The 16583-nt window shown below is 37.5% G+C and overlaps 1 protein-coding gene across 27 annotated transcripts in view; it reads left to right on the top strand.

The window, feature by feature from the left end:
• SEC31A (SEC31 homolog A, COPII coat complex component) overlaps nt 1-16583 on the top strand; it is a 78670-nt gene that overhangs the window by 605 nt on the left and 61482 nt on the right. For 25 of the 27 annotated variants that reach the window (XM_053595273.1, XM_053596362.1, XM_053595994.1 and 22 more), the window contains exons 2-7: nt 8004-8086; nt 9061-9184; nt 10881-11079; nt 12800-12895; nt 13611-13751; nt 16219-16361. In XM_053595273.1, coding sequence (XP_053451248.1) covers nt 8008-8086; nt 9061-9184; nt 10881-11079; nt 12800-12895; nt 13611-13751; nt 16219-16361 — 782 coding nt within the window. In that variant the 5' untranslated portion in view covers nt 8004-8007. The remainder of the gene's footprint in view (nt 1-8003; nt 8087-9060; nt 9185-10880; nt 11080-12799; nt 12896-13610; nt 13752-16218; nt 16362-16583) is intronic. The other 2 variants (XM_053595343.1, XM_053595059.1) reach the window with 1 other exon arrangement.

The following is a 16583-nucleotide window of genomic DNA, read 5'->3' as shown; positions in this document are numbered from 1 at the left end:
GATTATTTTAAGGACAGTAGTCGCCAGTCTCAGCTTGTACTTCGAAAGAAGTCTCATTGAATGTTGTATGTTTTTTGCTAATAAGTTGTTAAATTTCAGGGGGGTTGTAAAATAAGACATTGCCTGGACTTGTGGGCATTGTGAACTTTGATCTCAAATAACTAATTTTGTGTACTTCTTTTTGAAGTTTCAGTGATGTGATGGTTTGTGATAAATCCTTTCTCCTATATTTCTAACTATAGAAAACTGAAATTTGGTTGCCTTTTTCGGCAATTATAATAACTGTATTTAATCGGTAATTATAGGTGCGCCCTTGTCATAGCGTCCTGCGTTTTCTGTACTTCGCTTATTCCGGAACTCATACTCTCCTTTTTTAGTGGTTCATCGGTGCTCCTTGTTTCTCATTATCCCATTATTACAGATGTGGGAAAGATTTATAGACTCTGGGAACTTTTGGATAACTTGAAGTGTCTTTACAGTTGTGATTTTATGTTAATACACATCCATAGTTGTTTGGAAAATGGGATTTGAGATGGATTTAGAATTAACACCGCTTAATTTTATATAGGAGGTTCTTTTTTTAAAACTAATAACGTATAAGAAAAGAAAGATTTGTAAACTGTAAAGAGCAGTGATTCTCAGCCTTTTGAGATTTCAGTCTCTTGAGGATTTAATGAAAGCATTGGATTATCTTACCAGAAAAATGAACGTATACATCTACACATAGGATTTTCTATGTGTACATAATTTCATGAGGTTTACAAATCCCAAGTTAAAAACTCTTGTAAGGAGATAATTACTAAATTGGTTAACATTTATTGATTGTTTTTAGAAATGTTGTCATTCTTAGATATGTTAATTTCTGCCCAAAAGCTTTATTATATGGCAGATTAGCTCGCCACCAGTTAGTTCAGTAACCACTGCAGTTGCTTTCATCTTTGATTTGGTTTTGGTTGAGTGAGATGAACCTAGAACAATGATACACTAAATAAATCCTCTGGAACAACTGTCCCTTTCCATAACAAGATATTTTGCTGACACAAGATGGATTTTTACTTTTGGTTTTTTCTTTTTTTTTTGAAATAGTACTGTTGGATTTTAGTATTGGATCACAAAATTTGCATTTTGAAAATGAGCAGAAAGAAAAAATTTTCCACTTAATAGAATATGATTATTGTGGGGAGAAATTTGGATGAATTATGTTCTAGTCTGGAACATAAATCTTCTTTAAGAGTTGTATTCTTGAAGATTCATTGGGATAGTTGACATTTTAAATTGTGACTTTTGTAATAGTCATCACTATGAGCATTTATTTACTATGTGCCAGGTACCATTCTAACTATTCTGAGTAATACCTCATTTAATTCTCACAATAACCCTATGGAGTACTTTTATTATCCTTATTTTACTGAGGGAGGAGCCAAGACACAGGTAGGTAAAGTTATATGACCAAAAGTCAGAGAGAGAGATATGGGAGCTGAGATTGAAATTGAGATTGTCTACTGTAGACCCCATGCTTTTAATTGTGCTGTAAATACTGTCTTGTAGATGACATATAAGAGCAACTGTCTTTGATGTTTTGATTATATTCTTTGTAAAAGTCTTGACAAGTATGCATTGTATGAATTCTAATTACATATAATATTGAAAAAATTATACAAAGCTTTTAAAGCATATATACTTTAGGAAGTATATATGGTTTAACCCTTTTGCTAATGTTTTAAAGAAAATCATTTACGGGCGGCGCCTGTGGCTCAGTCGGTAAGGCGCTGGCCCCATATACCGAGGGTGGCGGGTTCAAACCCGGCCCCGGCCAAACTGCAACAAAAAAATAGCCGGGCGTTGTGGTGGACGCCTGTAGTCCCAGCTACTCGGGAGGCTGAGGCAAGAGAATCGCTTAAGCCCAGGAGTTAGAGGTTGCTGTGAGCTGTGTGAGGCCACGGCACTCTACCGAGGGCCATAAAGTGAGACTCTGTCTCTACAAAAAAAAAAAAAAAAAAAAAAAAAAAAAAAAAGAAAATCATTTACAACTAAATGATTGTTTCTAAGAGAAGGAAATACATATATACAGATGAAGCTGTATTACCATAGCTTTCTTAGTAATTCTGAGAATGATCGCAATAGGTAGATTAGGGCATTGTTGTTCAGATTCAGACCATGTCCCATACTTCTAGGCCATTGTTATAGTGATTTTTTTTTTTAAACAGTGGCAGTAAAGCCTTGTATTCAGGTTAATAAGTAGAACTGCTTCTAGTAGAACATTGAGTACTAGGGCTAAGAAATAAATTTTTATAAATGCTTTGATTTTCCACTTAACCGTCTAATGTTATTACAGATTTGTATCTTTCTCTTCAGTAAATGGTACACATTAACTAAACATTCATGAATTAGGTAGCACTTTTTTTTTTTTTTGTAGAGACAGAGTCTCACTTTATAGCCCTCGGTAGAGTGCCGTGGCATCACACAGCTCACAGCAACCTCCAGCTCCTGGGCTTAAGCGATTCTCTTGCCTCAGCCTCCCGAGTAGCTGGGACTACAGGCGCCCGCCACAGCACCCGGCTATTTTTTCTGTTGTTGTTGCAGTTTGGCCGGGGCTGGGTTTGAACCCGCCACCCTCGGCATATGGGGCCGGCGCCCTACTCACTGAGCCACAGGCGCCGCCCTAGGTAGCACTTTTTACCTTTGCTCTTAAAGATACTATAAATCAGTTTTTTAAAAAAATGACTATTTTTTTTTCTTTTACAAACCATTCTGAAGGCATCTTACAACCTTTATTTCCCCAAACAGTACTTCTTGTTTTTTAAATAGGAAAAGATCCTTTAAAGACTTTAGAATTTAAAAATTAAAACTTTAATCTGACACTGGTCTTTCTAGCTCATTAATCTATTTGTATCCCTCTAAATATAACCATTTAAAAATCAATCCAAAAAACTTTCTGCTTACTTATACCATAATGAGCAATCTTGAGTCCAAAAAGGGATAAAAATTGTAACACCTGATTGAAAAAAGACATTATTTGTCTACTTAGTGAGACAAGATAGCACATAAAAAGTTGATTAAAAAAGGAAATTAGAAAATACACAAACAATATGTGTTAATAAATATTGTATATTTTCCAATTTCCAATGTTATAAAGTTTTTAGTTAAAATTGAATGACCTGTTATTATAAAATGCTTATAGACACTTGAGATATTATTTGGATTTGTTAGGATTGGATCATCAGGTCAATTTTCATGAAGGAGCTGGGACTTGAGTTTATTATGAAACATTTGGTCAGCTGGCTGCGAGGAAGAAGAGGGCAGCCATATGAAGAAAACAGGTCCCAGGCCTAGTGCAGTGGCTCACGCCTGTGACCGTAGCACTAGGGGAGGCCGAGGAGGGTGGATTACTTAAGCTCACAAGTTCCAGACCAGCTCAAGCAAGAGAGAGACTCCCGGCTCAGCGCCTGTGGCTCAAGCGGCTAAGGCGCCAGCCACATACACCTGAGGTGGCGGGTTCTAATCCAGCCCGGCCCACCAAACAACAATGACGGCTGCAACCAAAAAATAGCCGGGCGTTGTGGCGGGCTCCTGTAGTCCCATCTACTTGGAAGGCAGAGACAGGAGACTTGCTAGAGCCCAGGAGTTTGAGGTTGCTGTGAGCTATGATGCTACGGCACTCTACCCAGGGCAACAGCTTGAGGCTCTGTCTCAAAAAAAAAAAAAAGAGAGAGACCCCCCATCTCTACTAAAAATAGAAAAAGTAACTGGTCACAGTGGCGCTGGGATAGTCCTTGCTACTCTGGAGGCTAAGGATTGCTTAAGCCTGAGACTTTGAGGTTGCTGTAAGCTATGAAGCTAAGGCATTCTACTCAAGGTGACAAAGTGAGACTCTGTCTCAAAATAAAACAAAAACAAAAAAAACGGAAAGAAAGAAAAGAAAATAGGTCTTTTTTTTTTTTGAGACAGAGTCTGAAGCAGTCGCCCTGGGTAGAGTGCTATGGCATCACATCTCACAGCAACCTCAATTTCTTGGGTTTAAGCGATTCTCTTGCCTCAGCCTCCCAAGTAGCTGGGACTACAGGCATCCACCACAACACCGGCTTTTTTTTGGTTGTAGTTGTCATTGTTGTTTGGCAGGCCTGGGCTGGATTTGAACCCACCAGCTCTGGTATATGTGGCTGGCGCCCTAGCCACTGAGCTACAGGCATTGAGCCCCCTTTTTATTTTTTAGAAAATTGGGAATTTTTTTCTCTCAGATTAATTTTGGGAAACTAGATGTGAAGTGTTCTCACTTAATCTCATGGTAACAATAATTTCTACCACATCAAAACACTAACCTATGTACTAGATACTTTGTTTGGCTCTCTATAAAATACATTATATCATTTAGACCTAACAATATCCCATGAGATAGAAACTGGGGCTTAGAGAAGTTAAATAATGTATCCAAGGTATCATATTTAATAAGTAGCAGAGCCAGTAATGAAACTGAAAATTGACTCCAGAGGCCATGTTTTTAACCATATCATGTAATTCCTAATCCTACTTTTGTGTAACCTACACAATTTATAAAATACATTTCTTATTCTTTTAATCTCACCATGTATGGTAGTTGCTTTACCATTAATTATTTCTTCAAAATGTTAATATTTCTACTATGGTATAAAAATTGAATACTTGAACTTACTGGAAGTAAGAAGAAGTTGGGCTCTGGAGCTACATTTCTGAGTTTGAATCTTGGCTCTACCCCTTGCTAGCATTTAGAAATTGTATAACTTTGTGTGTCTTAATTTTATCATCTATCTGTACGGTCTTCTTCAAGTATAAACAATTTGAACAAGTAAGACTCAGGGCATATTGTTAGTCCGAGGACGTGGTAAGGAAACTGTTAGAGGAAGAACTCTAGAGATGAGCACGGAAACTGACACAAGTGCTGTTGGAAAGCACTGAGTATATTTAGGGACAAGAGACTGTAAACAAAACGAGAATAAGAAAGAATGAAATGTAAATGTTAAATCTCCAATAATGCAGGAATTGATCACAAAACTATAAAAAGAGAAGTGGAAAGAAAATTGGAGGTAGAGTAAGTTTGTAAATTGCCACATCTGTAATGGCAAAGAGTCAAAGTACGTGATTTAAAGCTGATAAATCAGTTAATGTAATAGATTTATAAGCATAGTTAGCAGTACAAAGGTAAACACTGAGAAAGAATACTTTTGACTGTAATTGTGTAGTACAAGAGGGGCATGGAGATTATACAGGCTAATATCATTAGTGCTAACATTAGAGAGTCAATAGTTACTTTGAGAAGACATAGAGAATTAATGGTACTAAATAAATTATTTAAATTATGAAGATAGCCAGCAACACATATTAGAATAAAAATGGAAATCATCCTAATTATTGGGAAAATGATAACTACCCAAAAGAGGAAACAGACAGTAGCAGAAGACTTTTTACAAAATTATGATGCCAAACAGCAAAATATGGTGAAACTAAGACTAAACATATGTCATATCAATGCCCGTACTGTTTGTTTGTTTCTTTTTTTTGAGATAGAGTCTCGCCCTACTGCTCAGGCTAGAGTACAGTAGTGTGATAATAGCTCACTGCAACCTCAGACTGCTGGGCTTAAGTGATCCTCCTGTTTCAGCCTCCCAAGTAGCTGGGACTAGAGATGCACACCATCATACCCAGCTGATTTTTGAAAAGATTAATGTGAGGGTCAAAATATTTGATTTTGTTAGGTGGAGACCCTCTTGTGGTTATGTCCCCCACAGACAAGGTGTGCCAAACACTCCCACCCCATGCCCATTAAGTGAGAGCACCCCAACCCTCTCCCCCCCATTACCCCTCTCACCAGCTGATTTTTCCATTTTTGTGGAGACAGGATCTTGTTCATGCTCAGACTTGTATCAATACATTTTAAAGGATTTTAGCTAACCTATTGGAAAGATTTTCAAATCGGATCATCAACCTAAGTCTGGTTTTTTTGCTGTATTCACGACAGCTTAGTGAAAACAAAGTAGTTCAGAAGTTGAAAAGGGCAGAAGTTTACATGTAAAGGCAAATAAAAGGTGAAATTCAGGCCAAAAGTCATTATTTGGAACAAAGAATGATACTTCATAAAGTTAAAATGTATATTTGGCAATGAGTATTTAACATTATGAATATGCACTAAATAACTATGTATTAACAAAATAACTTTCATAAAGCAGAAGATTCAGTAGATACTCGGAAGAATATGCACAAATGTATTTGTAGTAGGTGACTTTTAACTTACTTCCTGGTCCTTAGAGCAAGTGGATGTAGAAAACCTAAAAATTAAATCGGTAAAGATTTGATGAACTCTGGACCCTGAAAACAGCACCTCTTCTTTCTAGGTCCTATGAACAATTCACAAACTCACTATATAGGCTCCATATGTGGGTAGGAAGGGAGGAATTAACAGGTGGAGCGTGGTGGATTTTAGGACAGTGATAGACGTATACCATTACACATTTGTGAGAACCCGTAGAAGGTACTACACAAAGAGTATGGAACCCTAATGTAAACTGGAGTTTGAGTGATAATATTTTGATGCTGGTTTGAGGATTAAAACAAATATACCACAGGTGAGGCTATATGGGGAGGAGGGGAGGCATGTAGCAACTCTGTGCTTTTTGCATAACTTTTCTGTGAACCTAAAACTCTAAAAAAAAAAAAAAAAAGTTTGTGCTTAAAAAAACCAAAATCCTATGAAAGGTAAAAAATACATATATCATAAGAAGAGTCAAAAAATGAAGTCTGTCAACCTAATAGAAAAATGGACAAGTGATACAAATAGACAGTAAAGGTGACAGAAGAGGAAATATGGGCGAGCCATAATTATATAAAAAGATGTTGACTCCGTGCCCAGAGATCAGTGCTTAGGACGCTGGCCATATACCCCAGGGCCAGGTGAGTTTGAACCTGGCCCAGGCCTGCTAAACAACAATGACAACAACAAAAACAAAAAAATAGTCTGTGGCGGGCGCCTGTAGTCCCAGCTACTTGGGAGGCCGAGGCAAGAGAATCACTTAAGCCCAGGAGTTTGAGGTTGCCTTGAGCTGTGACTTTACAGCACTCTGCTGAGGATGATAAAGTGAGACTGTCTCAAAAAAATAAAAAAAAGGTGCTCTGTATCATATACAGTGTAACTAGACAGAGCTAACATTTTGAAAGTGTGACAGTGCACTCTCCTAAGGCTGTAGGACAGCAGGTAACCATGTCGCTCTTGGGAGTGTGGAAAGGTACAGTTGCCAAAGACCATTTATTTCAGCATTATTTGTAAGAATAGCAAAAAAAAAACAGCTTTGCTGTCCATTAATATCAGACTAGGTAATCATATTATGGTACAATGGAGTGCCATGCGAGTATATTCATGTAAATATAATAAACATTTAAAAATATGTATGGCACAGTATTTCCGAATTTTTCTATCAAAGTAACATTAGTGACAGAGAATATATAAATAAACAAGTAGTATGTCAAATTGTAGCTTGAAGTGACGAGTCTTCTAAAAAATTTCTGCTTTATCTTTAAAATTTGTGGGCTTTCTATATTCCTCTCTGTAATAGGTGTTTAAGTTAAAACTTCTCTTACCATTGGAGTGACCCTACTCCAGGAAGATGCACTTTATTTACTGTGTTGTCACCTTACCCCGGTACCCATCCTTGTTTGAGAAGCACATGTGTAGCAAAGTTAATTTCTCAGCTCCTACCTTGTAGTGTTTTCATGGGGCATTTTTCTAGACTGATTCTTCAACTAAAGGACTATAATCTGTAGACAGTTTATATTAGATCAATATTTGTCTCAAAATAGTATTTGTCTTCTTTATAGTATTGATCATTTCCAATAAATGACACTTTAGCCAATTTGATTTATTAGTAACTTGGGCATTACTAATGTAGTGGTTTGTCCAGGATATTTTTATGTAGGAAAAGTCTCTGTGATCTACATATGTTACATATTCAGTATATGGAGTAAAATATTCTCTTTAGCAGGATGAAGTTAAAGGAAGTAGATCGTACGGCCATGCAGGCATGGAGCCCTGCCCAGAATCACCCCATTTACCTAGCTACAGGTAAGTCCAGAAGACAGAAGATAGTATGAGAACCTAACTTCTTCTCTTCTTTATCTGTTTTATGCATACTTGTCTTTTAAGATTCAGTCCAAGCTTTAGCTTTTCTGGAAAGCCTCTGTTCTCTGGCAGAGTACCTCCTTTCTGTCAGCTGAGTTCATTGACCTTCCTCTGGTGTTCCCATAGCACCTTGCACATCAGAGCACTGATCGTGCGTTATGTATAAAGTATCGTCTCTCATTCACAGGCAGGGTGTCTTTTTTTTTTTTTGAGACAGAGTCTCACTGTGTCACCCTGGGTAGAGTGCTGTGGCCTCACAGCTCACCAGCAACCTCAAACTCTTGGTCTTAAGCGCTTCTCTTGCCTCATCCTCCCAAGTAGCTGGGACTACAGGCGCCCACCACCATGCCCAGCTATTTTTTGGTTGCAGTTGTCATTGTTGTTTAGCCGGCCCAGGCCAGACTCAAACCCGCCAGCTTTGGTGTATGTGACCATCGCCCTACTCACTGAGCTGTGGGCACCGAGCCAGGGATTGTGTCTTATTGTTATTCCTCTCATGTTAAGCACAATAGATGACATGTAAAAATCAGTTAATGTTAATTTAAATGAATGAAGAGCAATTTTGATGTTAGCGTTTTTATATATAAAGAGTTAGAATTATATCATGCATGACTATAAGCAGATATAGTAAATCATGGGACTGTTTTTACAGAACACCTTTAAAATATCTACACGCTTAAAAATGTTATCTGCACTACTCCACTCTTAGAAACATCATCTCCAGCCCTTTGCCAGAATCTCATTGCTGTAGTGGCTTACCCATCTGCTCAGTGGCATATGTGCTGAGATTCCAGGCACTGATGAAGCATTCATGACCCAGATAATTGAAAAACATGCTTTTAATTTCTGTTTTGTATGGTTTTCTCTGAGTCTTTTATTTTTGCTTGTGCAGTTAACCATACATGTATTTTGTATAGGAACATCTGCCCAGCAATTGGATGCAACATTTAGTACCAATGCTTCCCTTGAGATATTTGAATTAGATCTTTCTGATCCATCCTTGGATATGAAGTCTTGTGCAACTTTCTCTTCTTCTCACAGGTATGAGATTCAGCCTTAAATTCACATGATTATATATTTACATAATCTGTAAGCAGATATAGTAAATCTGTGGTTGATGCTAGTTTGTCTATACTTACGCCAGTTTTAGAAACTACGAGATACCATCAGTGACATGAAATATTCTGTGGAAAAGTATATGAGTGAATTTTTTTTTTTTTTGTAGAGACAGAGTCTCACTTTATGGCCCTAGGTAGAGTGCCGTGGCCTCACACAGCTCACAGCAACCTCCAACTCCTGGGTTTAAGCGATTCTCTTGCCTCAGCCTCCCGAGTAGCTGGGACTACAGGCGGCCGCCACAACGCCCGGCTATTTTTTGGTTGCAGTTTGGCCGGGCCGGGTCTGAACCCGTCACCCTCCGTACATGGGGCCGGCGCCCCACCGACTGAGCCACAGGCGCCGCCCTATATGAGTGAATTTTTATGGAAGTAAAAGAAGTGTTTATATGTTCTGTTGTCATTTTTATTGCTGACTGTTATGTGTAAGTTGGAAAGAGAGGCTTTAGTATGTAGAGTTTCTAGTATTTTCTTCCTCATGGTGTGGTAAAGATTTTTTTCCTACTTTCTTTATTGTAACTGTTTATTTAAAAAGATAGATATGACTAGAAAAAGGAGTATTATTAATATATGAATAGTATTGGCTCTGAATGTTAGGTTATTTTTATTTTCTTCTTTGCACATACCTATATTTAGAAATTGTTTCACAGAGAATCTTGTTGACAGGATTTTTGATACACTAGGTGTTTGGATCACTCTTTCAAATGCTTAAGCCTTATTGTAATGCAGAGGAAGGGTGCTTTCATTTAAGTAACAACATAAGCTTTATTGCCTCAAAATCCTAGCAGGTATCGAAGAGATTATATCTTAGCTGATAGACTACAGTTCTAAATATGGAACCTCTCATATTCTTCAAAGTCATCACCCTGTGATGGGAACCCAGATACCTTTTGTCGAGACCAGTTTTTTACCCACCACCATCTGTCTTATCACACACCTACATGCAGCCTTTGTATTTTGTCTCCACCCAGATTACAGACTGTAGTTCTCTACCAGAAGGGGTACTTGTAATAGACATAGTTTTGATGTCACTTTTCTTTTTTTTGCTGTTTTTGGCCTGGGCTGGGTTTGAACCCACCATCTTTGGCATATGGGGCCAGTGCCCTACTCATTTGAGCTACAGGTACCACCCTTGATGTCACTTTTCTATTGTCAGAGTACATTATTTTTCTTAGAAAATTTCAGATGACTCTTTTCACACCTTTACTATTTAATAGGCCACTTGTTAGTGATTACTTTCATCATCAAATACTTTATTTTTCAAGGGAAGTGGTTCATTAGGTCTATTTTACAGATGAACCAAGGCAAGGAAGATTAACTTACCCAGAATCTCACAGTTTCTATATAGTAAAATTGTTCTTAAGCCCATTGTATTTTGATACACCACGCAAGTATACTTTGTTATGCTGCCTTATCTCTACAGGAGTTTTTACTCTTTAGGGATTATAAAGCCTAATATAAATGAAAAATAAATTACCATTTTCACCAAAGTCATACACAGTTACCAGGAGTATGTTTTGGAGTATTTATGAAATGTAAACAACTAAGTGTATAATTTTAAATTTTTTTCTATATTTATTTGACTTCAAGAATGAGTCATTTTACTCATTTTTTCCCTAAAGGTACCACAAGTTGATTTGGGGGCCTTATAAGATGGATTCCAAAGGAGATGTCTCTGGAGTTCTGATTGCAGGTGGTGAAAATGGAAACATTATTCTTTACGATCCTTCTAAAATTATAGCTGGAGACAAGGAAGTTGTGATCGCCCAGAATGATAAGCATACTGGCCCTGTGAGAGCCTTGGATGTGAACATTTTCCAGGTTAGACTTTGACATTTGCTTATAATTCTTAAAATACGTGCTGCTCATTTGAAATAAATATGTGAATCTACTATGCTTCAGTCTTGGGACTGAAAGCTGAGAATGAACGCCTGTGCGAGCTGATGAAGAAGAATAGTGGGTTCAGAGTTGAGAGCGGGGTGAATAATACTAATTCAGTGGCGGGAATGAGGCTAATAGATTTAATTCTAGAAGTCTAGAGGTGTTATGCCATCAGATTAGAGCCCCATAGGTTGGAAACTGCCTTTTAAAAGTTTGTGCCAGGTCAGCATTAGGCTGGTATTGTGGTGTCTGAGTTAAGTCACTATTTTATTAATTGAAAAATTTTGTATTTACAACAATGATTACTACTATGAAATAATTAAAAATCACACAAATGCAGTGCAAACTTAACAAATAGGCCATTAAGATTCTTTCTACCATTGCCTTCACAAACAGTACTGAAAATTAACTATATAAATCATAGGTTAATAAAAATGTTGAGTTAGTTGGATACTAGATTATAACAATCAAAAAATGAATATTAAGAAAGATATATAGTTCTGTTTCTTATAAATAGATACTTAGGGTATAGAAATATAGAAAACGAAACTTCTTCATTTCTATAGTTGGTAGTATATGTTCTTTAGATTAGCAAGTTAATCCTTTGTTAATTAAGCAGCTGCTGAGTTTTGGTAAAAAGTGTTTTTTATTACCTACTACCATAGAATTCCTCTGTTTTCTTAGTTACATGCCTGTAGATTAGAAAATAATTTATAAAGGGTAGCACCTGTGGCTCAGTGAGTAGGGCGCTGGCCCCATATACTGAGGGTGGTGGGTTCACACCCGGCCCAGGCCAAACTGCAACAAAAAAAAATAGCCAGGCATTGTGGCGGGCGCCTGTAGTCCCAGCCACTTGGGAGGCTGAGGCAAGAGAATCGCCTAAGCCCAAGAGCTGGAGGTTGCTGTGAGCTGTGATGCCAGGCACTCTACTGAGGGCGACAAAGTAAGATTCTGTCTCTAAAAAAAAAGAATTTATAAGAGTGAATAGTAAAGGATGGAGGTCAATATTATGAAGCCTATTATTTTCTTACTTTAAACCTACTTTACATCACAGTTTCAGGGTCTTTTTGACCCTAAAGGTATGCAAAAGAGATAACTTAGAAAAATTGAAACACGGAAAAAGATTGAGTGTAAGTGAACTAGAAATGGATGGGTGAAAATTTAAGACAAGAGATTTTACTGCTCCTACAGTGGTCTACCTCTGGAAGCTGGCCTTGAGGTATCCTCATGAAGATGCCATAATTTTAGGATCCAGCAATAATTGGTGACCTTTTGTTGTCTCTCACAGTTAATTCTCCTCCCAGGGATAAAAGCTACAAACATAATCTGCACATGGTAGCATGATTGAATGTTTTAAGAATTTATCCATGTAATTTATTTTGTTTTGGTAATATCCTGCATTAAAATTAATTTTGTTGTCTGTGGACATATTTCTTTTTTGTTATGTAGAATTTTATAGTATGTTTTTCTAAGAACCACTTAATCTTTGGTGAAGATTATTATCTACTATTATTTGGGAATTCACATGTGTGTTTTGCTTTTTTAATTAAATAGAAAAATTCTATGTGCTAAATCTAACATCTTTTTATCTCTGAGTTGAATTATTTTGAGTTCTCTTCATTATTCATAAGTGCTATTAAGTTATTGTTTCTTACTGCAGACTAATCTGGTAGCATCTGGTGCTAATGAATCTGAAATCTACATTTGGGATTTAAACAATTTTGCAACTCCAATGACACCAGGAGCCAAAACACAGGTATTATATTAATTTTGATCAATATAATCAAGGAATGAAAAGCAATTCTTCTAAACTTATTTCAATTTTAAGTTTTTCACTCAAAACATAAAATGTTTAAAATCAGGTTTAGATGTAAATAATTTTTCTTCAGTATAGTGAAGTATTAGTAAATATGTTTCTTCAGAGTATCAGTGAATTCCTTAATAGTAAATATTTATTCAGAACTTGCCACTTGCTAAACACTGCTCATTTTACTAAGCATATAATAATAAACAAAATGGATGAAAATCCTTCATAATTTTCTTAGATATAGTATAATTATTTTTGGTTGTATTTGTCATTGTTGTTTGGCAGGCCCGGGCTGGATTTGAACCCGCCAGCTCTGGTGTATATGGCTGCCCCAATCTGACAGGAGGTGGAGCTCAGGCGGTGATGCAGCCGTGGGGGAGGCTGTGAATACAGTTGAAACTTCACTTGCTTGCCCAGTGCTCACCTGTTGTGCAGCCCAGTTCTGAACAGGCCATAGCCAGAGGGTTGGAAACTGCGTAGATCAAATACTTGAATACCTGTACTTTAAACTGTTTCATTGTACATGTTAAGAATGTAGGAATATAAAGCAAATATGTAGAATAAATGGATCAGATCTTTTAAGTAATCCATTCTTTAATATGGAAGATTAGATTATAATTTGATTATAATAGAGCAATGGCTTTTAATCATTTATTCCGTATAGCCCCCAGAAGATATCAGCTGCATTGCATGGAACAGACAAGTTCAACATATTTTAGCATCAGCCAGTCCCAGTGGCCGGGCCACTGTATGGGATCTTAGAAAAAATGAACCAATCATCAAAGTCAGTGATCATAGTAACAGAGTAAGTAAATGATTGATTTGGGATGAGGATGTTGTATTTCTGCTATAGGTATTCCCATATTGTTTGTCAGGGTTGGCAACAAATCAAATTTCTGTAGAGTCAAATCCTGTCTTTTCTTTTCTTTTTTTTTTTTTTTTTTATGCTGGGGCCGGGTTTGAACCCACCACCCTTGGTATATGGGGCCGGCGCCCTACTCACTGAGCCACAGGCGCCGTCCCATGAATGAAAAATCATTCATGTTGGGTGGCGCCTGTGGCTCAGTTGGTAAGGCGCCGGCCCCATATTCCAAGGGTGGCGGGTTCAAACCCAGCCCCGGCTGAATTGCAACCAAAAACATAGCCGGGCGTTGTGGCGGGCACCTATAGTCCCAGCTACTCGGGAGACTGAGGCAAGAGAATCACTTAAGCCCAGGAGTTGGAGGTTGCTGTGAGCTGTGTGATGCCACGGCACTCTACCCAGGGCCATAAGTGAGACTCTGTCTCTACAAAAAAAAAAAAAAAAAAATCATTCATGTTAGGGGCAGCGCCTGTGGCTCAGTTGGTAAGGCGCCGGCCCCATATACTGAGGGTGGCGGGTTCAAACCCGGCCCTGGCTGAACTGCAACCAAAAAATAGCCGGGTGTTGTGGCAGGCACCTGTAGTCCCAGCTACTTGGGAGGCTGAGGCAAGAGAATCGCTCAAGCCCAGGAGTTGGAGGTTGCTGTGAGCTGTGTGATGCCATGGCACTCTACCAAGGGCCATAAAGTGAGACTCTGTCTCTAAAAAAAAAAGAAAAGAAAAATCATTCATGTTGGAATGAATGTTTTTTTACCCTTAAGAAAAATAAGAAAATGATTTTTTCCAATAAACCATATTACATGTTATTAATGATGGAAAGAGATTGAATAATTTAAAGGCGTATTCAATGATATACTGGTTGTTTTGCCTTGCTAGCTATTTTTAAATATTACAGGAAATTTTTTATTCATCTTTAGCTTTTCTTTGAATATACAAGTTGTTGCTGGGAACTTATAATTTCTAAACTCCTAATCATCTCTTCTGATTAGGACTGTTAAAGTAACCTAATATCTTTCTTCTTTGCCCAGTAGACACTGCTGTAGAACACATTAAATTCTCAACCTTACAGATTTCTTAAGTTTTTTAGTTACTGGGTGGTATAAAATAATTTCAACCCAAGAGCCTTATTTTTAAATACCTTGGATAGTTTGAAATTTTTAAACAAGTTTGCCTAAAGTCATGGAAAAAGTATGTACTTTTAAAATGATAGTAACAACCAAAAACTACTAAGAATATTTGTTCAGAGCATTGTTTTTCAAATGAATCAGAAGTTTTAAAATGAAATTCAATGAAATAAAGCATACAAGAAGCATTTTAGTCATCTTTTGGAACATTGAATAAGATCTGAACTTATAGGTAATTAAACCTATATGAAAATTCTAAATGGTAGTTTTTTTTTTGTAGAGACAGAATCTCACTTTATCGCCCTCGGTACTGTGCTGTGGCGTCACAGCTCACAGCAACCTGCAGCTCCTGGGCTTAGATGATTCTCTTGCCTCAGCCTCCCTAGTAGCTGGGACTACAGGCGCCCGCCACAACACCTGGCTATTTTTTTGTTGCAGTTTGGCCGGGCCGGTTTGAACCCGCCACCCTACTTATATGGGGCCGGCGCCCTACTCACTGAGCCACAGGCGCCGCCCAATGGTAGTTTTCTTATTTTGCCTTGATTTTTCTGATAAAATAGAGGAAAAGAATGGGAGTTCCTGTTATTGAAATCTTTTATCTATTTACTTTTATTTTTCTGAAAGTATTATATTTTATACTTGATCTTAGCCAAAAAGGCTGAGAAGTGATGAAAGTATTATATTTTAAATAATGTATAAAACTTTTTCTCTAGTTAAAATTTTGACAGTAAAACTCGTTTTTGGTGTAGACTTCTTTTGGACCAAAATGGTTTTGTGTATATTAAGTAGCAGGAAGAATTGAAAACATTCAAACATTTTACTTTTAAGCACAGTGGCTCATGCCTCTAATCCTAGCATTTTGAGAGGCCAACGCATGAGGATGGCTTTAGGCCAAGAGTTCAAGACCAGCCTGAGCACCACAGCAAGATCCCTGCATCTGTAAAAAATGGGAAAAATTAGCTAAGCATGGTGACACATGCCTGGCCTGGAGCTACATGGGAGGCTGAGATAGGAGGATGGCTTAAGCCCAGGAGTTTGAGACTGAAGTGAGCTATGATGATGCCACTGCACTCTATCCAAGGCAATAGAATGAAATCCCATCTCAACAGTTTTTTAAAATTCTACCTTTAAGACTGTTTAGTAGAATTTAGTAGTCTTATACATTTTGTTTTAAAATAAACTAAGCCTGAAATGATTTTTTTAGTGCATTTGTTTCAATAAAGGCATATTCCTCGTTTTGGCTTTCCATAAAGTAATTGGGCTTTAATAAGCCTTCACTATCTGCAGATGCATTGCTCTGGGTTGGCTTGGCATCCTGATGTTGCTACTCAGATGGTCCTTGCCTCTGAGGATGACAGGTTACCAGTGATCCAGATGTGGGATCTTCGATTCGCCTCATCTCCACTTCGTGTCCTTGAAAACCATGCCAGGTATGATGCTACTGTTCCAAGAAACTTTATTTTTTAACGTGTATTTATTCGCTTTTGAATTTGGGAATGTACTTTATCTTACAAATGGTTTGTTTTTATTGTAAGTAGTAGTCTTTGATTTTCTACCCCTAAAATGGTAGGCAAATCTAAGCATAACAAAATGAAAATGTGTTAGAGAATTTTCTACTACTTACTTCAAATGATTAATAGATCAAAATTCTG

The sequence above is a fragment of the Nycticebus coucang genome, chromosome 1 (genome assembly GCF_027406575.1).
Source record: "Nycticebus coucang isolate mNycCou1 chromosome 1, mNycCou1.pri, whole genome shotgun sequence".
Taxonomy (NCBI): Eukaryota; Metazoa; Chordata; class Mammalia; order Primates; family Lorisidae; genus Nycticebus; species Nycticebus coucang.
Note: the sequence above shows the minus strand (reverse complement) of the source record. Positions and strands in the feature narration are given on the sequence as shown.